The 27,557-nt window shown below is 35.1% G+C and overlaps 1 protein-coding gene across 2 annotated transcripts; it reads left to right on the forward strand.

The window, feature by feature from the left end:
• Window positions 1-292: 292 nt before the first annotated feature.
• LOC120417337 (leucine-rich repeat-containing protein 20) lies at window positions 293-27,557 on the forward strand. 2 transcript variants are annotated; one of them, XM_039579339.2, is made up of 3 exons: window positions 293-935; window positions 23,339-23,482; window positions 26,432-27,557. In XM_039579339.2, exons 1-3 carry the CDS (start codon window positions 671-673, stop codon window positions 26,764-26,766), a joined length of 744 nt encoding a protein of 247 aa, XP_039435273.1. In that variant the 5' UTR covers window positions 293-670; the 3' UTR covers window positions 26,767-27,557. The 2 variants fall into 2 exon arrangements, with proteins under 2 accessions (XP_039435273.1, XP_039435274.1); XM_039579340.2 differs by lacking the exon at window positions 293-935 and adding an exon at window positions 22,818-23,215.

A 27,557-nucleotide genomic window follows, 5' to 3' on the forward strand; every position in this document is an offset into this window, starting at 1 on the left:
TCCACTTATTGACTGCTTTCCCTTATCTGATGAAAACAGGGCATACATACTTCGCGGTCTTCGCGACGACCCATTAAGGTATACACACATACACGTGGTAGACGGGGTACGACCAAACGGATGGTTCCTGGTCGACTCAAGTGCAGGCTGCTTACTACACAAAGCACCGATCAGACGTTGTAGTCGAGTTGCATTAGTATTCTACGAGGTACTACTACATGCTGCTCTTACAACAGCGTCGCGACGCCGTCTCCGTCGTGCTGCTTGAAGAACGTGAACGAAGAACGGTTTGGAGCAGGGGCAAAACTTGCTGCCAGCGCAACGGCGTGCCAACCAACGAGCAGTCATTCGCTGGTCAACGGTGAAGCAGTGAAAACAACCTTTCCGCGGTTTTCCCCCCTTTGCGAGGAGTGATCGGAGTGCTCGGAGTATCTGGAAAAACTGTCTAGTTTTCGGTGGAAAAGTTTTCCAGATCCAGAGTTGTTACGGAAAAGCGCGATCGTGAAGTTTTGAAAAAATTTCTTTGTTTCACAAAGATTTTTGAAAGGAAAAAAAACAAGCAAAACAGTGCGAAAACCGGAAGTGCTCAAAGTTTGTCGGAGTGAATTTATCAAACTTTAACTGTGCAACTTAAAGTGTGACCAAAAGCAATCCCCAACCCAAACCCAAAATGAGGCCTCCATCGCACTTTGGCAACGACATCACCAACACCGCCGCCAACGACGGAAATAACAACAGCAGCAACAACAACAACAACAATAACAACTCCGGAAGTGGTGGTGGAGATGACAATAACAACAACAACAACAACCGGAACACGATCGTGGCCCGGCTCACGGAGATGGGCGCGACGATGATGTTCCCCAAGATTGCAGGTCGCGGAATCATCCGGGTCGTGGAGCGGTGCGACGACGCCAAAGAGAATAGTAATTTAGGTAATTTGGGGGTGAAGTGATGAGCAGTGTCTTTTGAAGCAGATAAAAGTGGACTGACTGACTGTAGTCAGAGCCGTACCTTGGGTCTACGGCGCCCTTGGCAAAACATCAATTTGGCGCCCCTCCCAAATTTACAAGCATTTGGATAAATTGATATTAATTTTCAATGATTGCTTCAATATGAGTTTTGATTTTATAATTGCAATTGGAGACCTAAATATGGTCAAATTCATAAACACAGTTATTTTATGTTTTATTTTTCAGATAATATAAGATTGGTTGAATTGAAATTTTATTATAGGAGTTAAGTTGGCTGAATATTTTCTCAGATTTCATAAAATCGATAATGATAGCAGGTTTTTGTTTTTTTTTATTTATTTTTCCAGACAAATTCACAGAATTAAATGCTCAATAATGATAAATTTTGTTATAACTTGTCAACTAAATTTAAATATCTAAGCCTGCATAATTTGATCTGATCTAGTATTTGATTGTATAAGCAAAGAACTTTCCCGGATTCGTAAAATAATTAGCTGATTTAGCTTTGGATTTTATTTTGTTAATTACAACGAAAAAAGAAAAAAATCCTTCTTCAAATTTGGAAAAAAAATAATAACTCGATGCCCGTGAGCTATCTTGTTCTATCTAGATAGGAATCCCAGCAAGCTTAGTTCATCGAAGTATAAAATTTCGTCAAAATCAATTTAGGCCTTCGCAATTTTTTTTTTAAATTTATGGTCCTCAAGAAAATAAAAAAGTAAAAAAATTGAAATTACAAGCTACGGTTCCAACATTTGAATTAAAAAATGTGTTTTAAAATGCATTATGCACCTGTCCAGTTGTTTTGTAATTAGAAGTTTCCAAAATTTCTAAGGATTGACGAGTAATTTGTCCGCATTTCATAATTTTATTTTTTTAAATTATGTTTTGCATTGATCTTTTTTTCATCAGTATTCATTGATTAATTTTTAATTCGTAAAATTAAATTTTTTATTTCAGAAAAATATGTTTTGCGCAAAACTATACAAATGTTTTTAAACCTCGATAAATATTATTTTTTTGTTTTTACATTTGCCGCGCCAACAACTCGCCACAACTCGCTCTGAACAAATAATGTTGGTCTTATCGGTGAAAATTTACAGCAGTTTTCCACATTAAAAACTCTAGCTTTTTGAAAAAGAGTTTGTAAATTTCTATGCACGAAGTTTATTAAAAAAGGGGAAATCGAGCTCAAAATATTTCAAAGGCCATTTTTTACTCGAGAACAAGGGTCCTGATTTTCAGTTCAATGAACAGAAACCACTCACTCATCGCCTATCCATTCGTCGCCTATTCTAACCAACTAGCATTCATGAGCGAATGATACTCGCAAGCAGCCAGCGAGTGGCCCGAACTGTTCACTCAGCGAACAAATACATCGTGAATACATTTTTGCCTACTCCGTCGCTCGACGACACTCACACATTACCATTCTCACAAAATGCCAGCTCGGCAGTCTTTTTGTCTTCACGCCCTCAGTTTGCCATCAATTTGATTTTTTCTTGGTGGAAGTTTCTTTGAAAGGTGTCTATAATGTTATGAAATCAAAATGAATGCACAATTTAACTTATAACATTGATTTTAGGCAACCCAAATCAATGAGTATAACGCAGCTCATCAGAGAAAAAATGTTTTCAGTTCAGAGTGATCGGTGACGTTCGAACTGCCTGAGCCGTTCGGAGACTGAGCCGATCAGAGAGAGAAAGAGAGTAGAAGAGAGAGTGTACGGGAGCGAATGGTGTGAAAGTGACAAACAGTAGGAATTCATCAGGGCAGTATCGCGTCGCCTGCTATTTGTGCTCGCGAATGGAGTGGTTGATTTTGAGCAATCAGGACCCTTGCTCGAGAGCGTAAAAATTTCAAAAGAAAGGTATATATTTTAAGGTTAAAATAATTCCTATTTAAAAGAAGCTCAAAATATGACCTAATTTTTACTCAATTTGGCTGATTGTGATTCACTGCCAAATTAACGTGAAAATAACGTATAGTTGGACATTTTTTTAGTCTGGAAGGTATGATTATACAACGGTCCAAACTTAAACGTGTATTTATTTTGAGAAGCTCTAGGTACTAGAACATCTTTAACTTTCTGCCACTTGAGCGCCCCTTCTTTGATGAAAAAATAAATATAGGTATGAATTTTCAAAAAACATTTCGATAGAAATATTCATACAATTGATTTTGGCGCCCCTAAATATTTTTTTTTTATATTTTAAACCAAATTATCTAGTTATTTGTAATTCTATTTCATAATTCGGCGCCCTTTCTGTTTCAAATATCTAATGAGGATGTTATAGTTGACATGAAAATTTTGTACAATCATCGATTTCGGCGCCCCCAAGGGCTGGCGCCCTTGGCGGTCGCCAACCGCGCCAACCCCTAGGTACGGCGCTGACTGTAGTAAAATAATCTGGATTTCAAAAGTTGCATTTCGGTTCGGATCGGTGAATTTTTGAAATCTTGTTTCAAGACTTGATTAAGATCATTTTTTGAAAATAGTTTTGGTAGTCACCAACTGTTATCAAGTCTCAATCATTGAAGGTTGTTGTTTATATCATCTATACTTTAAACAAAATTTGGTCATTCGTCACCGAACATTTAATGATTTGTTGACATAAAAACATGGTCTTAAAGCAATTTGTAAGAAAAGAAAACCCACATAATTTCTCCATGCTTCCTTTAAAAATTACATGATGCCAAAATACACCTTTTATTCAAAGCCTATAATTTTATAAATAGCTTGTAAATTTTGACTGTCTTAAATTTTAATATTTAAGTAAGTGAAAAAGGTTTTGGGGTTTTTGCGTATAAATATTGTGCAATTTATGTATTTTCACATTTTTGATCGTTCAAATTACAATTGTTCATATTTTCATGGTTTATTTGATGGAATCACTTCACAGATGACCAGTGAACATACCTTTTGCAAAACTTTGAAAAAAATATTTATACAAGTCGGCCCGCGGGCCGGATCAATTTTGCTTTCCTCACTGAGGTAAAGCTATAATCCTGCTCTAAAAATGAACTTTTTTATTACAAGCTCGAAGACAAATCTATTTTGTTTATTTCATAATATATTTAAACTTTGTTTAACCCTCTACAGCCCTAATTTTTTTTCGATTTTTTTTATTTTTCCCTTGTTCAGGAGGTCATTTTGAGCAAATTTTGTTCTACGAAAAACTTTACTTCTCTTGTTTCATTTTTAGTATTTTAATTTACATTTATCTTGTTTAGTTTATGTTTGTTTTTGGTAGTATTTGGCCTATTCCATCACCTCCTGTCATTACATTTTGCCTATCTATTTTTATCATGTTTTTAAAGCCACTTTTTTTTTGCTTGATTTTCACATTTTCTGCTGTAAAATGGCACCCTTATTATTAAACTTGGAAAAAAATGCGTAGAGGCATAGTCTGGGACAAAAATACTGTATACTTCTTTTTACTTAAAATATTGGAAATGTTAGTAAAAACACAGCCAAAGTTGACCCCTAAAAAAACATTTTTAAAAACATTGGCAAAGTCACAAAAAACACGTAAAACTTCCAACCCATAAATTTTCTAAATTTTTAGAATTCTTCTTTCCAATGCTTTTTAAAGATCAAAAATTGGTTGAAAATTGGATTTTTTTTGCGATTTTTTTTTAAATCGAAGCCCTTTTGTGGCCTAGACTTTTCTATTAACTTTAATTTCATTGAATGCTCAATTCATTGTTCCAATTCTTCTAGCAGAAGTTTAATTCGGATGTACATTGACATCATTCAAAATATCATCAAATTTAGATTAATGGATAAATAGCAAAGAAAAAAAAAACTAAAAAAAACTTGGTTTTGGTCTGGGCAGAAAGAGTCAAAACGGATTTCTCCGCTTAACCTTCCGTATAAACACCACAACGAACCCTGGCACACGCAATGCCCAACCAAACCGTTCCATTTCACACTACAAATCTTAGCAGCACAACAACAACACTTCACCGGCTCAGATCATTGACATTGGCAAGCCACGGCATGACACACAAAGAGTTTACAACAACAAAAAAAGTGCATCCCCCCCTGAAGGGTCACTTTTGTACCACCATTTCTAGTGACCTTCGCGCCCCAAGTGATTGCTCCTCCCTCTCCACCTTAATTACCGATTTTCAGTTCTCCAAATATCTGCGCTTGTTCGAAAGAGACGCGGCGCTTCGAGTGTTTTCGACGCGCAAGTTCGAAATCGTCGTCGTCGTCGCCGGTGACCTCGGCAATCCACCGACTGCGTGTTTTTCGTGGTTTTCACAACACACCAGACACGGCGAAGGCGCACGAGGTTCTGCAACATGAATGCTCTTGGTTGTTGTTGGTTGAGCGCTATGCCGGTTCGAGATTAACCAGTTTTTGGAGAACTCGATGGTTCGAAAATTTTGCACAATTTAGTGCTTTTTGAGTTTCAGCTCATACACAGCAAAAAATCCGATGGTAAAATCGCATGCAAAAGCATACACACATGTACAATTTTTGCAAACACAAAAATAAGTTGCAACCGGCGGGATTCAAACCCAGCACCAACAGTATGGACTTGCGCCTTAGCCCACTCGGCCATCAGACCGATGTAAAGATGTAAGGATAAACGCATCTATGAGGTTGACATTTCGGTCAAGTAGGTTTCCCATACTGATGGGCTACATATTTCAGGGAATAACATTGCATTAAATAATGCAATATTTATTTTACACCTAGGCCTTTTACACGCAGCTGGATTATTACTTTTTTAGCTGTATACAACTTGCTATGCTAGAAGAATTTTAGTTCAACTTGAATGTTTTTGAAATGTGATTGGATTTTGTTTGAGAATATTCTTAAAAATTTCATAAATTCTTCATTTAATTTGAAGATGTTTTGTAGATATCTTCACAAAAGCAAATCATTGTTTTATGAAAATCAACCATAGCTTACAATAATTAGTATTTTTTTTCTCAGCGTCATCTTCAATCAAATTAAATCAAATAATTCGCTCAAAAGCATTGCCTTGGCGTTCTCGAGTGCGAGATTCCGTCTCGAAACTAGGTGTCCGAAGGCTTGATTGTTAAGGCAATTGCAAACCTCTTTTTACACCTTAGCTTCCATCCACCCCGGGATTCGAACTGGTGACCTTTGGATTGTGAGTCCAACTGCCTACCAGCGACTCCACCGAGACAGGACCCAGGGTGACGACCTAACCTCTAGGATAGATCGGGGCCAACATTTACTTCCCCATCCGACGGAAGGCGTGATCAGACAAATCTCGTCTTGAAAAATGCCACCGGGACCGGGATCGAACCCAGGCCGACTGGGTGAGAGGCAATCGGCCCCAAAGTCAGGCCCAAAATCAGACATACGTAATTATCGCGGAATTGCCCTTTTGTCTTGCATTCCAAAACTTTTCGAATCTATTATAAATGAAAAAATCTTTCAGCAAGTAAAAAACCGCATTACATGTAAACAGAACGGCTTTTTTAAAGGCCGCTCTACTAGCACCAACCTTTTAGAATTTGTTAATTTTACACTGAATGCAATGCATAATCGCAATTTCGTAGAAGCAATTTACACAGACTTTAGTAAGGCATTTGACAGAATCGACATACCATTATTAATCTTCAAACTGCAGAAAATTGGAATTCAACCGAATCTTTTGGAATGGCTTAAGTCATATTTGACTAAGCGCGAACAAATTGTTCGCTTCCAAAATGTACTATCGGAATCAATTCACGTCACCTCTGGGGTTCCGCAAGGATCCCATCTAGGACCTCTTCTTTTCATCTTGTATGTAAACGACATTTCCTTCATTCTTAACAAAATTAACGTACTTGTATATGCAGACGACATGAAATTGTAAATGGAAATAGGAAATGCCAATGACAGTCATGTATTCCAAAACGAAATTAATCTTTTCTACACATGGTGTAGTAAAAGCCTACTCCAATTGAATGTAAAGAAATGTAATTCCATTGCCTTCAGCAGAAAACATGAAACACCAAACATAACAGTATTATTAGGAAACCAACCAGTAGAAAAATGCAAAGTAGTACGTGATCTAGGTGTCATCCTAGACTCACAACTAACTTTTGTAGAACACTATAACACAATAATAAACAAGGCAAAAAGTACATTAGGCTTTATAAAGCGCTTTGCATTCAACTTCCAGGACCCGTATACTATTAAATTACTCTATATAACGTATGTCAGGCCACTCTTGGAATACTGTAGTATCGTCTGGAATCCATACTATGCCGTACACCAAGCACGAATTGAATCTGTCCAAAAACAATTCTTACTGTACGCACTACGTAAACTTAACTGGACTGCATTTCCTCTCCCATCGTATGAAGCACGCTGCATGCTCATAAACATACAATCATTACAAGAACGTCGTAAATTTGCCATGCTCTCTTTCATCAACGACATTATTTCTCAACGCATACAGTCAGCAGCATTATTTTCAGTAATACGCAATAGTATTCATGAACCAAGCCGTACTCTTAGACATTCACAACTTTTTAGAATAACTGCATACACGACAAATTATTTAAAAAATTCGCCATTAAATCAAATGATGCGCTTTAATAATGAAAATTCACAATACATACATTTCGACATGTCTAAACCGGAACTACGAAAAAATCTGTACAATAGAAATAATATCTAGTATGTAAGAAAATTGTAAGTAGTCTACATAAGCTTGACGAATAAACAATAAACAATTTGATGAATCACGCTTACCTCTACACCATCCTTATTAGCTTTAATTTTCAACTCGCGTTATCTTGGAAACTCTTGGTTACGTTTTCAATACTCTTTTCTAAAAAAAAATGTTCAGAAATTGTTGAATCAAGATTAATGTATTGAAAGGGCTATAGCACTCATTATGGACATTTTCAATTACGTATTGGAGAAATTCAACTTTTTAATGAAAGAATATCGTTTTCATGGAATTTCTGAAGTTTTTGGAACAAATATGTTTTGTGCTACCTAAGTTTTCGAGCCAATATCGAAGAAGGACAATATAATCCTTGAAAATATTTTGCTGTGGAAAAAAAATATTAAAAAAAAAATACAAAAAGCACTTAAAATTTTACCAGTTCCAGATTCAGAAAAATTACTTTTTGGTAGCTAAAAACAGCCTTGAAAGATTCGTACGAATCGGAACTAGTGCAAAGTTGGACTGGTCGATTTTTAGATGACTCAAAATTAATGATGATTCTTTTCAAATCAATTTTTCTAGTAGCTTGTTGAATTTATTAAAGCGGGTAACCACGTTTTAAAAAAATTAAAAGGATACAACATGTAAAAACAAAAAGGCGAGGCGATTTTCATGACTTGTATGGGACCATCCATAAACCACGTGGAGTGTGGCAATTCGCCAGGCCCCCACCTCCTAATGTGTCTACGTGGTTTATGGATGACCCCTATGCTCGAATCCTCAATAGCACCAGTATCAACGCACAACATCATCATTTCGTTGACCCGCAGCGTAAATACTGTTTGTTTGCTGCCTTTGGGTGTACCTACTAAGAGTACCTCGAGCCGACTAGGCAGAGCATTACCCATAAATGGCAAACCGTGGAGGACGTCCACAGGTGATTCGCGGGCTTCCTGTACTGCCTCAAAGGCACGATGCCTGGCTTCATGGCGCCATCACAATCGGGTGGCAGAGTCAACGTCTTTAAGGCACCCCGACAAATCGTTTGCAAATAGCCCCAACGAGCTTTCGACTTGATGTCGTAATATTTCAGCACAAATAAACTTTTTATTTCTGTTGAAAGGGAAATTTTGTCCTCATTGACACCCTAAACAATGGGACCACCCTAACGAGAAAGGGGTTGGGAGCCCGTCACAACATAAATTAATATGTTCAGTTATAATTCTGCTGCCTTTTAAGGGAGCCGGAGAGTGATGTATGTGCTGAGTTTGCTTTGGCTGGATGCTGGCTCTACCTCCCTTGATAGACACTAAATGAGCCGTTTTGGAAACCAGGAAATTGCTTGGCCATGCCATGGTAAACACACACAAAGTGACACGCGAGACGTAGATTTTGCTGGTTTGAAGTTGAGAGTGATTTGCACACCAGAATAGAAGAAAATTTAGAAAACGTGACTGAAATTGAAATCCACTCAGCTGTGAACTAAATCTGTCATGAGATTTGCGCGTTTCATGTCTTAAAAAAAATGCGGTCCAATTTTAAAAATAATCTTGTGTTTGGAGCGAGTTGCTTTCCACTCTTTCAACGTTTTTTTTTTATTTTTTAATCAGGATAATCTTCACATATTATTGTGTTTTTTCTTGTTTCTGCTTTTATTGATTTAATACATAACGTTCAAAAATTGTTATTTTCAGCTTTAGAAATCACTCACTTAAAATTTTGAATCCGCTTTGCTTTAAAATTTAAAATTGATAAATAAGTTGCAACTAATTGTCATAAAATTAAGCTTCTGCTTAAACTAGCTGTTGGAACGTTGAATAGGAAACTGAATTCCAAAATAAAACAAATCTGCCGAATCAGGTTTAAAGATAGTGAATGAAGGTCCGTTGAAGTCCATGATATTTATGATAATTCTTTTTTAAAACCCACATTTCGACGCTGTCGTGCTATCTTGTCGCACCCGCCATTTCGACGTTCCGAGAAAAACGCAACTAAATATTTGACCTTGAATAAACACAAACTAGAGCACGCAATGTAAACAATAACAAACACGTTTTGTTTGGTTTACTATTCTGTGCACTATCCCGAAGTTTGGTTGAAGTTTGTTGCTGGAGTCCCGAGTTATAATTACAAATGTTTACGGTAGTCGGGCTTGTACGTGTGTCAAACGTGTTCTGATCTGAAATCCCTTTAGCCAATTGTCACACTTACATCAATTTTCAGGATGTGACAAGATAGCACGACAAGATTGAAACTTCTTTCATATGAAAAGTGACAACAATGCACGGAGTTTTTTCGGTTTTTATTGAATATCTCAGGATTGAAATCGAATTTTGGGGATCTGTGAAGGTCAAAAGGTGAGGCATTGTTAGCTGCACAATATGACGTTCTTAACTCAATTTGGCCCAAAATGCACGTGCGACAAGTTAGCACGACGGCGACGATTTGCAGCAATTCAGAAAATATGAAAAAAGTGGAATTAAAAAAATCCAAGATTGGGAAAACTTGCAAGAACCTTGATACTACCTTTAATTCTAGGCAGTTCAAGATTTATAAAAAAAATCGTGATATTAGTTTAAACAAATTATATTTGGTCAATCATAATCGTCTGCATCCGCATGAGGGTTGATTTTTTAAGTATACAAGGAGTTATTTAGTTGAATATTTGTAGCTTACTGTTTTCAAATTATATTTTTAAAGATTTATTATTGCATAGAAAAATGATCATAATCTTATATTCTTTTTTATTTTGTAGATAAAATTCTGATATAACAATAAAATTTCATTTGATATAAAAAAATAGGAAAAATTGTTTCAGATTTAGAAAATCTGTCATTCATTAAAAAAATTATAACACTTTAAAAGAAAAGTTCAGGACTGAGACTCAGAAAAAAAGTACAACTTTCTGCAATTAACTAAGCATGAATGGTCCGATTCGAAAGCGTCATTGGCTGCTTGCTCGGGTGCTTGCCAAATCCCAATAGTCGATCACACCAGTTCGATTGCTGAAATCATTTTGCCATTACTCATCGCAGTAGTGTTTGAAGCACATTAATAGCCCGTGGAACCAGTTTTAAAATACGTGCCAAAAGCTCTTTGCCCCGTTAATTTGTGGCGAGGAATTACAGTAAACGTAGTTGATTTGTTTGGTTATACTTTTATTTAAAACCTCGATGATGCTTCAAAATATTTTTTTTTAAATAATTAGTAATTTTGATATTAATATTAGCTTTGAACAAATAACTTAATGGATAAAAGGTAAAACAAATGATTGTTGAATTAATTTTTAATTAAAAGTTTAAAGAATCCAATAAATAATACTAGATATTTTTATGCAACGCTCATAAAAATTCTCCAACATTGTTAAGACACCATACTAACAAGAAGGTTGACTGTACCAACAAACCCCCAAAGGTTGTGGCCATTGACCCACCAGAAATGGTGCCGGCAGACAGGCCAGCACATGTCGTTCCGAAATCGTGAGTAGTGTTGTTATCAAGTTTTGTTAAGCTTTTGCAGCTTTGACGTACTTCACAAGACTGCGATATATTTAGCGAAACCTGTACAGTGACACAATCTCATCCATGACAGCAACATTGTATTTTTGACTAGCTGATTTGACATTGTTTGCGGGGCATGTGTTTTCAGAAATTGTTTTCAAAATTGTGATTATATAGAACTAATGCATTTTGACTTTTTTTGTTTTTTTTTTCTATTATCTCCAAAACAGGGTTTGTTGTTTTCGACAACTACAAAAACATCAAGTTTCAATTAATTTAAAACAAATCTCACTTTTATTTTCACACCTCACGTGCCATTCGTCACGCGACCAGGGGTGTCGGATTTCCCCACACGACACGACCTGGGTCGTGCTCCGACGTCCTTCGTTGTGACAGATTACTGCCATCACCGACAAATGACAAATTGTCCCCACTTTACATTTAATCCCTTTCCCTTGTTTTCAATAAAGGGTAGGTAGCGGCGGAAAGTGGCACAATGTAGCGGAAAATTCATAAATTAAATTTAGTTTGAAAGTGTGCCAATTTTCCGCCACCAACGAGCCAACAACAAATACAACTCAACCAGAGAGAACGAGAAGGCACACGTTTGTTGACGTTTTGTCTCGTTTTTTTTTTTGCGCAGCAGCTCTAGAAGGATCGTGCGCGCGGAAAACTGCGCACTACGCTAAGCTGCGTCAACGCTGACGATGACCCGCTTTGGTCCAGTCAACAAAAAGTACGCAAATTCACGCGCCGGTCGGAAAATACGTTGACTCGATTTTCCGCAGAAAATCTTTGTTTGTTTACCTTCCGAGAGTTTACGCGAGGCGGTTTACAAGAGTGGTGGCGATGATGGCAAAAAGACCGAGGCTGTGAAAACAAGGAAGCAAAAACGGGGAAAATGAGGAAAACAATATTTGCCGGTTGGAAAAATGCCATGCGGGAAAATTTTATGGTGGAAATTGACGGCGTAAAAAGAGCGTAGGGTCAGGAATCACTTGTTGGTCTTTCGACTTTAGAACATTTGAAATTTTTCGAAAAAATGATCAATTTTTTTTCTTTATATGGATTAAAAAAATTATGTTAAAGAAATAAACAAATTTCTGACAACAAGTCACTTGACCTGACACTATAAGAAACGTGACAGACACCCAATGAGGGTGTGTTTACAGTCTAAAGCAGTAAAACGATTTCCATTGCACCACAAAGCTTGCGGCAAAAGGATGGCATCATGATGCACGTGTGGAAATAACTGCGTTGAAGGTCATGGTGAAGAATTTCCCCCCACTGTCTGCGGTGCAGCTCAGAGTTCTTTGTGAGGAAAGAAAGAAAAATTCTAGCGGAAAACGTTAGTCAACTTTGTGTTTACATTTGAAGCAAACATAGTTCTTGATCGGTATAATAAGCAAAACACAAAAATCTACTTATTTAATGAAAATAACATGAAGCAATTCAGTACGAAATCGGCTGATTTTGCCCATTTTTATTTTTATAAATTTTATATTTTGCTCAAACCTTATGGTGCCCTCCCTATGACCAACTATTTTTGTCGTTGGTTCACCCATATATATCTCCCTAGAATTTTGGCTACTGTTCATACAAACATAGTACGAAAGTATTATTTAATTTGTATTTGTTGAAGAAATTTTCTAATCGATTTGAAATACTAAATATAATGTCCTTTTAAAATGTAACTCTTGATTCCAATATTTTCAAAATATTTTTTCGAATAGATCATAATTTTTTACAAATGTTTAATTTTTTTCATAGAAAATTGGACCAATGGTTGAGATATTTTTCGAAAAAAATAACCTAAAAATGTCTTAAAATTGGAAACGGTACACTTTGTCAATAAAAATGTTATGGTCATTTACGATTGCTAATCTGATTTTATAATAATATTTTTTTTTAATAAATTTGCTCTGACCATATGTTTAATATTTTCCAAAATTTATCTAAAACTAAAGCATCAAAGTTGTATTTTTTGGACTCATAAAACATTTAAAGCAAAATCGGGCGAGTTGGACCAACTGTGGTCTTAACCTTACCCCCCAAAGGAAAAAAAAAGCAAAATCGAAAATTAACCATTTGTTTAGTCTAGTTCAAAACCTTAAACTGTACATCATCAAAACGATCAGAAAATTATTTTTCTAGATACATTTTTCATATTCATTTCTCATTTTTGTATGACCATCCTTTTATACAAACTTGGATGCGAAAACTTATGATGCAAAATGGATTTTTTTGACATATCGTCGCTTGTGTGCAATCTTGTGACACGTCTGCTGTAGATATATAGGACGTGTCACAAAATAGCACACAAGTGACTATATGGAATGCATAGAACAAGCCTTATCCAACTAAATAAATCAATATTTAAAATTTTAAATTTCAAAATTTCGCATAAAAATATAGTTTTAAATCATGTGTTTTGCTTGGCTTGGTAACGTTTTCAACTGTCACTCATGCTTATGCACTATGGTTAACAATTCGTAAGAAAAATGTGTTTTGGTGCATTTTTAGATTTTGTACAAACATTTTTTTGTGCAGATCGTGGAAAATCGCAACCCACCCTTCCCTTAAAGTAATGGACCCTTGGAAACGGCCATAAAGAAAATTCGATTGCGTGAATTTCAAAATTCAAAATTTACATATTTAAAGAGGTATTTGCAAAAAAAATTCGATGATCTCAAAAAAAATTTAAGATCTATCAACCCTTTCCTAAATTGTGAGCCTTTAAATGATATTTATAGAATTTTTTGTGACCATGTGAAGGCTGGATCTTCAAATATGTTAATAAAACAAAATATATATCATGTGACCTTTCGTTCCATCAGTTATCGGAAACCTTCGCGATATGTCATTATATGTTTAGATCAGAAAACCTTATTCAAAGTTATGGGTACTTAAGTAAACCTTTAAGAACATTTCGTCACCGTCGTGCTAACTTGTCGCACGTGCATCTTGGGCCATTTTGTGCAGCTAACAATGCCTCACCTTTTGACCTTCACAGATCCCCAAAATTCGATATCAATCCAGAGATATTCAATAAAAACCGAAAAAACTCCGTGCATTGTTGTCACTTTTCATATGAAAGAAGTTTCAATCATGTCGTGCTATCTTGTCACTCCCTGAAAATTGATGTAAGTGCGACAACTGGCCAAAGGGATTTCAGGTCAGAACGCGTTTGACGCACGTACTAGTTTTTTTTTTGCCACTGCGACCAATTATAGGAATATTGTGGACTGCCGTAAACATTTGAAATTATAACTCGGGACTCCAGCAATCAACTTCTACCAAACTTCGGGACAATGCACAAAATGGTCAGCCAAAAAAACGTGTTTGTTATTGTTTACATTGTGTGCTCTAGTTTTTGTTTATCCAAGGTCAAACATTTAAACGCGTTTTTCTCGGAACGTCGAAATGGCGGGTGCGACAAGATAGCACGACAGCGTCGATTTGAACGGTAGATGTTGTTATTTTGGATCAAGTGTAAATGAGGAGGTCCAAATTTCTTCAGAGTGGATCAAGTAAAACTGAAAGGTACATTTTGTATTGACTCAAATGCGTTTAAAATTTAAAAAAAAAATCGAGACCTTTTGTTCTGTTTGCCCTGTTTCTTGAAGATTGCATGTTTTTAATATTACCAGCACCATTGCATTGTATAAATTTTATTACATTAGTTGGCAACTCCAAATCCGACATCGTCTGGTAAACGGAGCGATTTGCCGCACAATGCAATACGTGATCGGTGCAATTAACCGTGGCGAGTGCGGTGATGTACATCATCATAATGGTGGGAAGTATTGCACCGTTGCACTGCACGATGAAAAGCTACAACTTCATATCGATTGCAACTTTCCCACGAAAATTAGTGTTACCATTTTGTTCGCCGCGCTCTTCAACCGGATTAGGACTTCGTTTTCATCCGAAGAGATGAACCACTTCTGCGATTAAGCTCATTCGCTTAAGATTTTGCACGTACGACGACATCAAGCTTTACGACTTGCTGGCGGTGCTACTTTTCACGCAACGCATTTATTGTTGCCAGTGTGCCGGTTTCGCAAAAACAAGTCGAAACCGCCGTGGAGCAAAAACAACGCCGCGGTGCAACATCGGGCTGGCAAATTGGCAACCACCCCAAGAAAGTGTTGTGGACTCGACTTTCGGTTTCGCCACGCCAAGTTGTCGAAGAAGTTGCTGGGCCTTCCAATTAGCGGCGACTACAAATTGACGATCAAATGTTGATGAGTCAAACTTGACTTTCAAGCCCGAAAAAAAAAGCCGTTGGAAAAGTTTCAACCAAGTGTCGACGGGGGTAAATCAAGCGAAAAACTTTGCTCGTCAATCGAGAAATCGGGCAATTACCCGGTTCGGCTGGCAGCCCAGCCGCGATCTGGCCTTTAAATGTTGCGTCACGATGAACCGCGAGGTCTTATCGCGGCTCAAAGTCGGTGAAGAAAGACTTCACAGCTGGTTAGATGTTGGGATAGGTCGCGGAACCGTGTTGCTCAGATAAAGAGGAGATTTTTTTTTGACGCCGTTTATTTTTCTCTTTCTCTTGCGTGAAATGCCTTTTGGCAACGAAGCAGAAAGTTTTTATTTTGTTCGAATGACCTTGAAGTTGGTGTGATGGAGTGCAATTGACCACCCGGCATGATTCAGCGATTTGCTGCAAGATGGTGTCAAGGAGATTGAAGAAGTCGTTGAACTTAACGAGCAGCTTTGAGAAATCGATTAGATTTGTTTTTAAAATGATTTAAAATGTGCTGTTTCGGGTAACTTATACCATATTAGTTATATTAGTTAGTTATAAACCTATACAACCAAACCTAGGTATATAGTAAATCTCATTAAAAGTTTTTTTAGATTACTTTTTTCTTACTTTTCTTTATGACCAAAGAGGTGTCTATACAAATCTCATTAAAACTGGAGCTGCTGAGCAAACTTATCAAGCTATCAAAATATTGAAGTTTTCTCATAGATTTGATGTATTTGGCAATAGTTCGGAACGGGTGCTGAAAAGTAGAAATTTTCAGCACTTTTGTCGAAAAGTAACATATTTCAATATTTTATTGTTTTGAAAGGTTGAATCACTTAACACACGGATGTTTGATTTAAAATTCAATTCAATAAGCTTTTTCCATATTTGCAAAAAAGCTGTAAGCAACTCGTAGCAAACTTTACATTTTCAGCACGCGTTTTCTCGACAAACCTCGTTGCATAAATGTACGACTCGTGCTGAAAGATCAATTTGTGCAACTAATTATCTGTAACAAAATTTAGCCATTTTAAAAAATAATTCTAGTTGAAAAGAAGTTATTTTTTTTAATTTAAATTATAACTTAGCTTAGTAATTTTTCACGCTCATAAATTACAAGTTACGAGGGGTCCTTAATTTCAAAACACAAAATTTCACGGAAATTTTGTGGAACGAGCCTAATTTTAAAATAACTCAGCTAAACTTGTGTTAAAAAATACAGAAAATACTTTTTATGCTTCATTTTATTTTATTTTTCAATTAGGCCGTTGCAAATATTTTTTGAAGTTTATGTCCCTCGACTCTGACCAAAGTCGAGGGGGGGGGAGAAGGGCAAAAAAATAAAAAAAGTATACAAATTGAAATAACGAGCCATGGTTTCAAAATTTAAATGAAAAAAGTGTTTTAAAATGCATTATACACCTGTCCAGTTGTTTTGTCATCATTAGTTTCCAAAATATCTAAGATTTTATTTTTGGCGAAAAAAAAAAATTTGCCGGTGCTGTACATTGGAATTTCATAAAAAGAAAAATCATTTTTAAACAAGCCCAAATATGCTAAAAATGATTATCAATGCAGAAAAATGCAGTTTTGTTTTCAGTTGATTAGACTTCTTTTTTCGTGGAGATTTTGAAGTTTTTTTTCGGAAAAATATATTTTTTGCCCCCTGGTTTTTCAGACCAATTTTTAAGGGGGGGGGGCGACATAAACTTTGAAAAAATATTTGCAATGGCCTGAACTTGAAAACAAAAAAAACAAAGTTTTCGTAATTTAAAAAAAAATACCTGGTTTATCTATACATTTTGAAACGAACTGTAAGGCATTTCATTTCATGCTTATTTATTGAACTATTTTTTATATTCGACTAATTTTGCTGAAAAGTTTTCGCTGATTTGCTTCTATTTTATCTTTTAACATTATATTGAATTTCATAACAAAGCAAGACTTAACAATCTTGTCCAGCCATAATGATTTAAAAAAACTTGCATTTATTTTTAAAGGTTGTCTTCTCATTTCTCGAAAACAAGATTATTAGGCAAAGATAATTTAATATCTTTTGATTTTTATGCAAACTCAAAACTCATATCAAAAAGGTTTTTTTTAAATCCACGGGAATTATCCACCCAAATTATCAAACATCGTGAAAATTATACAGGACTCAGAAAAAAAAATCTGAAATTATCTTAAAAGGTGGCTGAAAAGATCAAAAATACCATTTATGAAATCTTGAATAAACCAAGCTTGTATCTATTAATTTCTTAGATATAATGTTAAAATAAATTAATAGATTCAAACTTTCAAGCCTTTCAATTAAAATAGGAGTCAAATTATAGCAAATGTAAATATTACTAAAGTTAATTAGTTTATTAAAGAAAACTGTTAAATGGAATGGAATTCAATTTTACATTCTGTATTCTTTTAGCTTGCTCCCCCGGTCAATAATAATTGACTCAGGGAAAGACGACTGTGTCTACTGAATGTTACTTTAACATGAATGCTTGGTTTTAATTGATTTCTGAAGATAAATCAATTCAATTTAAAAAAAAATCAGTGCAATCGTTCAAAAATTAATCTCAATAAACATGTTCAATAGGGTGACAAGAAAAAATGAAAGTGTTTGAAAATCGTAAGAGATATCTAGCTCGATTCTTTAGGTTAAAATAAGTAACTGTTTCAATTTTGAGCCAAATCGGATAAGGGTTAAGGGTCGCTTTTTATCGTTAAAGTTTGTATGGGAAAATTCGAAAAAATTTAGGGGAAAAAGCTAAAATTTCAAAATTCCGCCAAAAGGTGGCGTTAAATGCGTCAGATCATTGTCAGAGTGGGATTCTTTCATGACAAACAACTTTGTCCGAGTTAACCCTGACGAGTTATTAACTATTCAAAGAAGACATTTAGGATTTTGTTTCACCTAATTCAACGATAAAAAGCGACCCTTAACCGATTGCGCAAAATTTTCAATTTCTTTTTTTTTGCCAAAGAAATCGTTATCCCTGATTTCGATATTTTTAATTGTCACCCTACTGTATAGTAAATTTTAACATGTTTTGGTTGAAAAAGCAATAACTTGCTAAAAAAATGTGAATCACTGTAGTCAAATGAGTAATGATATCATCCTGGTGACTTGATGATTCCTAGAATATGTTTTATAGTTGACTGTTTTTTGTTAACATTATTTAATACGCAGCAATCACTTCGAATTAAATGCTGAAAATGTATGTTTAACTAACAATAATTCTTCAAATTGTTCATATCACGCTTTTCAAAAATCAAAAACTAATAAAATTTACTTCTAAAGTCTTTATGAATGAAATATTTATAATGATGTTATTTCAAAGAAATGAATTGAGAAAATTGATAAATTTCACGAGATTTCTCGGAAATCTTCAAATTTAACGAATTTCACGCTTTCCACGAAATCGTAAAAATCACTAATCGTATTTATAACTTAAAACTTCACCGAAGACATTAAACTAATCATAAAATTTATTTTTAGATATAGATTTACGGAGATTAACAACTCAAGCCAAGCTTGCAAAATTGTATGGAGACTTATACGAAAAACGTATGATGTAAAATTCTTCTACTGAATGTATGATAAATTTCATAACAAAACTAAACTAAACTAAAAAAAATATATTTTTACAATTCCGTCGTAGAACTACTTACTTTTCCTGTCATTTTTGAACGAAGAAATAGCCTACTTTTCTGTACCAAAAATAACAGATTCAAATAGCAACACTTTTCAAAATAATTGCTGAAAAGTTCTACTTTTCAGCACTTGTTTCGAAAAGTAACAATTATCAAATTTTTTTTTTATTTAAACGATTTATTGACAGAATACATGAAAATTTGACTTAAAATTTCACTCAATGGGTGTTTTTCGAAATTGCAAAAAAATGTTGTATGGAACTGGTTGCAAAACATGATTTTTTCAGCACTCTTCTTATTTATCCAACTCGGTGAAACTCGTGCTGAAAAAATCCTCTTTTTGCAACACCCCCTCAAAAAAACATTTTTCAACAGTTACAGCCATCTTCTTTACAACAGCATTAAGCCACCCTAAAGTACACTATCCAATCAATAAATTTGCCACCAAAACGTTGCAATATGTTTTGATTCAAACCGATTACAGTGAGACAATCAACACACCCTGAAGTATCGCAACCTTTGCAGCGCAATTTTTTCTCCAAACCCAAACAAAAACAATCAATGACTCAATCGAAATTGCCACAATCAATGATAGCGACTACGGACCAGCAATAGGTCAAGATAACATTTGTTTGGTTTGTTTTTTTGCGACTGTTGAGACTTTTCCTTGTTGCGACTGCGCTTATGAGGTCAAGTGGTCTGATCAAATCTGAAACAGTTGCCCAATATAAAATTTAAAATGCATTTGTTTATCTGCTATTAACTAGTTTCAAGCTTTTCTACTAAATAAATTTATTGCAAGCAATGAAATAATTATAGGGCAAAAATAAGCGAAAGTGATGGGGCGGTTTTCCGTGACCATTTTCCCCCCAACCCAACTCAACGGTCGTCGTGAGTCGTGGCCAAGGCTGAATTCACCAGCAGAGATTAACGATCTTCGAGAGGATGGACGCGGCGGCGATGTTTACTTTGGATAAAATTGCGGAAATTATGCACCATTGCTGCTGTGTGGTAGCATAAAAGAGTGGTAAAATTAAATTGTATACAACAACCACGAAAAAAAAAAAACAGAACACAAAGTTCGCGAGGAGGTTCAGGAAGAAAAACAGTTTTCTTCGTGGAGTTTTTAAGGGTGGAAAAGGGGGAGTCGGGAAAGTGGTACGTGATTAGATAATGTCTTTGCCACTGTGCCGTTGGCCGTTGTCAACGGGTTTTTTTTTCTGGTTGGGAGTGTTCAAGTGATGAAACTTGAATAGTGAGGGGAAGGAGGCAGGCAGTGGTGAACCGAGGGTTAATTGCAGGTCTTTGCTGGCTGCTGGTGTCACTTATCATGTAATTCGTTTTTACATAAACACAAGTTCGGCTTCAGTGCATGCCATAATTGTGAAATAGATGGTTATGGTTTAATGTAAATTTAATTGAAATTCATAAATTTAAACAACAGTATGTTGTTTCTTACCTGTGCTATCAATAATTTACAAAAAATCTCTAATTTGTTAAAAGAAACACTTTTAAAATATCAACCAGAGAAATTGAAAAATTACCATACTTTATTATGCATTACATTTAGCATTCTAAAGTATTTTTAAAAAATATTATGGATTTAGGTTTTATTTTGAGGAAATTCTGGAAGGAAAATGAAAGCAAAAACTTTAAAAACACCGTAAACCGAGAATGACTTTGACCTCAAGCCTCAACCTATTGAGATTGAGATAATGATTCAAATTTTGAAAATGGAATGCATTTATGAATTCTTTGGACAATTTTCATCTAGAAGAAAAAATAATTCTACATGTTTTTTTTTAATATAACCAAAATCATAGACATTTTCAGTAGTTCAAATTTCATTTAAAATGTTAACAATTTTGATTTGTGTTTCGTATTCAGGTTACAATGCAGTTTTAAGGAATTGTAGGCAAAATTCTAACTTTTCATCATTTATTTCTAAAATTTGTATGAATTTTACTAAAAAAATAGAAGGCTGGTACAAATATCTTTAAAACTTTGTGTGGCCTACCCCAGTACATATTTTTTAAATTATAACTTGAGACAAATTTTGCCAGTTGAAATAAATTTTTCGTACACCAATTTATCAATAATAAATTAAAAACTCATCAATGAAACCCCGGTTTACGGTATTTGAAAAGGCGATACATTACCGTATAAATTTTAAAAACTTTGGAAACTTGTGTTTATTTATTTGAACATACAAAATAAAGTTTTTACTTATTTGTTCTATTATTAATTGTCATTATTACAGTGTATCAAAAAATTGTCCGTACAGCCCTGTACGGAAACATTATTCGCTGTTATAATCCGTAATTTTTTAGTAAAGTTTCAAATCTTATATATCGATCGACGCGGGAGATTACGACCCTGACATTGATTTGCTAAAAAAATGTAATGAAAAAATTACAAAAATAATATACTAATAAAAGTCCTAAATTTAGGCCAAAAATTTGTCCGTACACCTCATTAATCTACTAAGTTTTATTGAATTTGATAAAGCAACTAATTAAATATTGTTAGTTTGTCATTTTAAAGTGCCTCCAACATACTTGAAGCGATTTTGAACTTTTGATAACTTGTTAGGTAAGTTTATATGAAAATATAGTATAAATTTCCTTATTTATGTAAAACTTTACGAAACATAAGTATTTCAAACCACTATTTTTAGAAAATTGTTTTTTAGTGTTAAAAGAACAGCAACTAAACATTTTCTATCAAAAACCGTCGAAAAAAAATATTGTTTACACATGTTTTATTGTCATTTTGAAGTAAAAAATAGCGTAAAAAAACGGTCGGATAATCCGGATCGGTCCGGAACCAGAATGGCCGCTCGGGGGACACTTACCTATGGTCAAATAGAGAATAAAAATACCTTTCTTTTGCACTTTGAAGCGTCCCAATCCGTCCACTACAGCCCGATTTAGACAGATTTTTTTGCCAAAATTTGAGACTTTAATTAGTAAATTATTTTTGTAATTTTTTCATTACAATTTTCTAGCAAATCAATGTCAGGGTCGTAATGAGGACATTCTTCCGCGTCGATCGATATATAAAAGTTGGAACTTTACTTAAAAAAATGGGATTATAACAGCGAATAATGTTTCCGTACAGGGCTGCACGGACATTTTTTTGATACACTATATAATATAATGTTTCATGAATTAATTTAAAATGTGTTTTTTTTTCCTTGACTGAAAAATACCTGTGGATAAAACTTAGTAATACTTGTATGACGACATTTAGTCTTCCCAATTTAAATTTTCTTTGAATTTTGGGTTTTTAATGTAGCTCAAAAACGAAAACAAAATAGTACAATCATGAATGTGCGGAGGACAGCTACCCGCTTGGATCGAGAATAACCCTGTCAGAAAGTGGGCAATCAGCTGTTGACCAGTCAATTTACCTGCATAACTTGTAGTGTATTAGTGGCAACCTACCGGGTAAACAAACGATGGCAACGGTGTCACGTCGCATTTCTGCTTGTTTCACATACACTAGAAAGCATGCGACAAATAAATGTTGCGAAAAATGTTTCAATTGTTCACAAAACTATGTTAATTAACTTTTAAAATACGAATCAATTCTACTTTTCAAATTTTGTTTTTTAATTTACACGAAAAAATGTTTCGTCAATTTTAACTGTGCACCTACTGTAGCATTTCTCTACACCCCATGCGACGCAACACTTTTCGTGTCACGCTACAAGCTAGTCGCAAGCAACTTTTTTATTTTTAAAACTTTCGCGAGCAAGTGACGCGCGAGCGCTGGTGGTGGTCGACTCAGTCTGTACGGTACCTTTAGGAATCTGGGCAATTTTCTTCCGGCGATTCCCGTAGATTTTTTTTTCTTCAGTGGTGAAAGAAAATTCGAATCACAATTGCGAGCTAAACAAATCGATACATTGTTTCGTTTGATTGACCCGCGTGAACTCGAGAAAAGTTGCCAAACTTGCGTCTTTGAGTAGTGTCCAACAACGCAAAGGTGTCATCGCGCTTAGTCATCTCTATAATTAGCCGCTGTACGATAGTCGGTGTTTTAGCGTACGCAACAGCTGCTGTTTGACCAGTACGCCAGAGAGACTGACGAGTTGAACTCCGCTGTGCGTAATGGCTTCGTTCGTCGCCAGGGTTGTGAACCGCTGCGAAGAGGCGAACGAAACTAAAAACTTGAGTAAGCTCTCCGGTGACCTCCGTTTAGAAGGCTGAACGCTGAAATCTAGTTTCAAATTTGAAGATGATACTGTAATTAAATTAATTTAAACCTAATCGTATTCTTCCATCTTTCCATTTGCAGATCTCTCCGAGTGCGAGCTGATTCAGGTTCCAGATGCGGTCTACCATCTGATGAGACACACTGAGCTGAAGACGTGCGACCTCAGCGGCAATGTCATCACGAAAATCTCGCCCAAGTTTGCGGTCAAGTTCAGCTTGATCACCGGTAAGTACAATGATGAAGAAAGATACCTTTGATGTTTGAATATTTTTTTCTTTTCGTTTGAAGTAGGATAATTTTGTTTATCATATTAGTGAGGATGAACCACATGATGATTCAACAGAGCAATACAGTTGGCAACTTATAAGTATTAATTCCTACTGGTTTTTGTTGGAAACATTTCCAGCAAGTATAAATAAAAATTCCAAAGCATGACTGTAAAAATACTTTAAGACCTGTTGCAACATTGTGTATTTGATTAAAAAAATCTATTCTTGAAAAACAAGTCCACGAGACAAAAGAATTAGCTTATTTTCAGGGACGTCGTTATAACCACACCAATTTGTCTGATTGATTTTCAGTTTATTTTTGTATATATGTAGCAAAATATAAGAAAACATGGTGACCTAATTTTGCAGATCCAAAACCGAAAAAAAAACTCAACACTTCTGTTATTTAAATTTTTGTTTTAAAACGAGAAGACCGTAATTCTGAACATTCGAATAGTTGGATGGGGCAAGCACCCAAACTTAAATCTAGAGTTTTGGAGAAAATTACTATTAATTTTACAAAATTGCGTTTATTTCTGCTAAAATTAAACAAATTTTATTATGAGAAAATGTTCTGTGAACTCTTTTCTACATTCTTACTTAATCGTATTTAATCAAAAAGTCTATAAATGCCTATGTTAAATTGGGCAAGAGGAGTTAGGATATGGTTATTTAGTAGTTTTTCAGCAAAATTGCCAAGTGAAGTACGGTATGCAGATCGGAAGGAACGCGGTCAAGAAACGATGCGTGTTCTATTCGTTAGGAAATTTAGATATTAGGAAATTTGGAAATTAGGAAATTAGGAAATTCTCGGATTAGTTTTCAAAAAGCCGTAAAAACCATTGGTAAACAAAGTCCTTTTTCATCGGTATTCGACCTACTTATGAAAAACCAATATCAAAAATGCTTGAGATTGTTGATCTACACGTCCTTCAAGCGCCCCAAACTAAAGATGAATGAAATTTTGTTTCATTTTGGAGAAAAACGAAAACTAGTGTCAGAGGTCACAGTGGCTCTTACGGCTTTTTGAAAACTCACCCGAGAATTAGAAAATTAAGATCTTAGGAAATATGGAAATTAGGTAATGAAGAAATTAGGAAGCCAGGAAATAAGAAAATATGGTAATTAGGAAATTAGGAAACAATGATATTATGTAATAATGAAATAAAGAAATCATGAAATAATGAAATTAAGAAATTAAGAAATTTGGATGTTACAAAATTGAGAAATTTTAAAATTAGAAAATTAGGATGTTAGGAAATCAGATAATTAGGAAATTAGGAAATTTGGTAATCAGGAAATAAGGAAATTAAGAAATTAAGAAATTAAAAAAGAAGGAAATTAGGAAATAAGGAAATAAGGAAATCAGGAAGTGAGGAAATTTGAAAATTAGTAAATGAGGAAGTTAGGAAACTTGGAAATTAGGATTTTATAAAATAAGTCTGGTACAAATGTTTCAAAGTTTTTCTTAAATCCTTAAACTCTAACATTCTTAAATTGCTAAATTCTTAAATTCTTAACTTTAAAATTTCTAAATTTTATTGTCTTTTGTTATTTTTAAATTCTTAAATTTTAAAATTTCTGAACTCCCCATTTTTAATTCTGGAATTTTGAGTTCTTTAAATTTCTGAAAAATTGGAGTTTTTGAATGTTAGAATTTCGGGTTTTTCGTAAATATGTGTTTTTAAATTGCTATATTTTAGGTTTTTTAAACCTTTGACTTGTAATTTCTGAAATTTCTCAGGTTTCGAATTTTTAATTTTTTACGCTATTGAATTTATAAATTCTTTAATCTCGACTTTAATATTTTTTTTTTTCAATTCTCCATAATTTTTATTTTGAATCTTCAAAATAAAGATTTTAAAAATGGTTGGAACTTCCCTCATATATTTTTTTTTTTGTTATTTGATATTTCTGAAATGTTTGTTTTTCCATATTTTCGAATTTTTCAGTAAGATAATAGATATTTGTATGATTATTGTCAAGTTTATTTTCACTCCGGTTATTTCATTTCGGTCTCGCCAGGATAGATTAATCGGACAGTGCAGTGAACTCACAATCCAAAGGTTGCCGGTTGGTACTAAAATAGTTGGCGACATGTGGGCCAACAGCAATAAAAACAGCTTCTTACTCCGTTTCGACCAAAAAACTAAATCGATCTGCCCTTTTAATTCATGATTCTGCGTTTTGAGATTCGCCGGTATTTTCTATTATTCTCACGAATATATAATTATTAAAACGTTTGTAACTTTCAGTCCCATTCAAAAAGTAAAATTCAAATTCTTTGATTTTTTCATCAAAAAATATTACAAACAAGCACCGCGCGAAGAAAAGTCAAACTCCACTTTCCGTTTCTGTTCCTTTTCAGCTGCGTACCGCTTAAGACAAATCTTTTCGTGACCCTTTCCTTGACCGTTTCTTGAGCGTTTTTTTATATGGAGTGTTGCGTTCCTTCCGATCTGCATATCAGTCTTGAAGCATTTTGAAATGCTCAAACTTGTTCTCTGATAATTCTTTAATGTGTCTGATCAGTTGAGCCACGAATTTTTTTTATTGTGTTTAGAAAATCATTCACATTTGAAGTAATTTGAGAACATAAAAAAGTTCACCGTGTACACAATTCGTTTGCTCTTTTTAGTTAACCGGTTCTTTGAGCGGCTCGCTCTTTTTTTGCTCACCTCTACGGTGTACTAATGTTGCTTTTCTGTTCTAGTTTTAACCGATATCAATTGAAAATATCAAAACATTGTGCAAAAAAAAAAGATTGGGAAAACTGGGAAAAAAATAAAAATTCCGGGAATCAGAAAATCCCGCAAAATTCTGAAAATGTAACCAAGGGTTCTATCATTGTTGACCTAAGCCTGTTTGCAATTTAATAAAAAAAAAATCTCCCTCTCCTCCCCAGAGCTCAACCTGTCGCACAACCAGATGGCCAAGCTGCCGGACGAGCTGGCCGACCTGCACTCGCTGCAGCAGCTGGACATCTCGCACAACTCCTTCATCACGCTGCCCGCCGTCGTGTTCAAGATGCCGAAGCTGCGCGAACTGCGCGCCCACAACAACGCCATCATCGACATCGACCGGGACGAGATCATCACGTCGGACTCGCTCGAGCTGGTCGACCTGCGGCACAACCCGCTCACGCCAATGTGCCACGAGCTGCTCCGGAACGCGAACGTCTCGTTCCGGATCGAGCTGTCCGAGCGGGAAAAGGAAGAGTGGGAGGACCTGACGATCTGATCGGAGTGTTTGGAGCGCAATGATCTTCCTGCCCGCGGGTCGTCTCGCCAGTTGCCCGCCAAGTTAGCTTTTAGTTAGTTTATACGGTTTACAAAGATCGTACCAGAAACTCTCTGTTTAGCGTTAAGACACTCTGTTCAGAACTCCTTGTGTATTCTTTTGTGTATTCAGCGCATCAGCACGCGCCAACAGTTATACTTAATTTAGTTTGAGACTTGAGAGTGTTTATTGATTAGGACGTGAGCAGTGAAAACGCAACTCTATTAGCCAAGTAAGACACGCATACGTATAAAGAGGAATGCAAACTTGTATTTAGTGACTAACCCGTACTTACCGTGTATTATACAAAACGAGAAACAATGTAAATCTACTGTAAAAAAATGAGAATTGCTTGCGAGATTGTAAAAAAAAGAGAAAATTTTGATCTAGTCATTCAGAGAGCAACTTAAAGGAAAAAGTACAGAGTAAATGCAAGTGAGGCATGTGAAGTTGATCAAAATTTTATACGCACAAACACACGCACTAAAGAAAAAAGATGTTGCATCCGACCGATTATGCGTAATTTATGTAAAATAATGCGAGTGATATTACCTACTAGAGGAGTAAGTCAATATAGTTAATATATTATATACAGTGTTTTTGTCTTTCCGGAATGGTAACCGATTAGAGCAAAGTTTGTGTGTTTTTGTCGAGGGAAACAAAAATAACGATGTGATGTGCAATAGCAGCGTTTGTACGAGATTTCGAACAAAATTTACCCAGAATGATGCAATAAAACTATGTTGAAGGAA

Source organism: Culex pipiens, chromosome 3 (assembly GCF_016801865.2).
Source record: "Culex pipiens pallens isolate TS chromosome 3, TS_CPP_V2, whole genome shotgun sequence".
Lineage (NCBI taxonomy): Eukaryota > Metazoa > Arthropoda > Insecta > Diptera > Culicidae > Culex > Culex pipiens.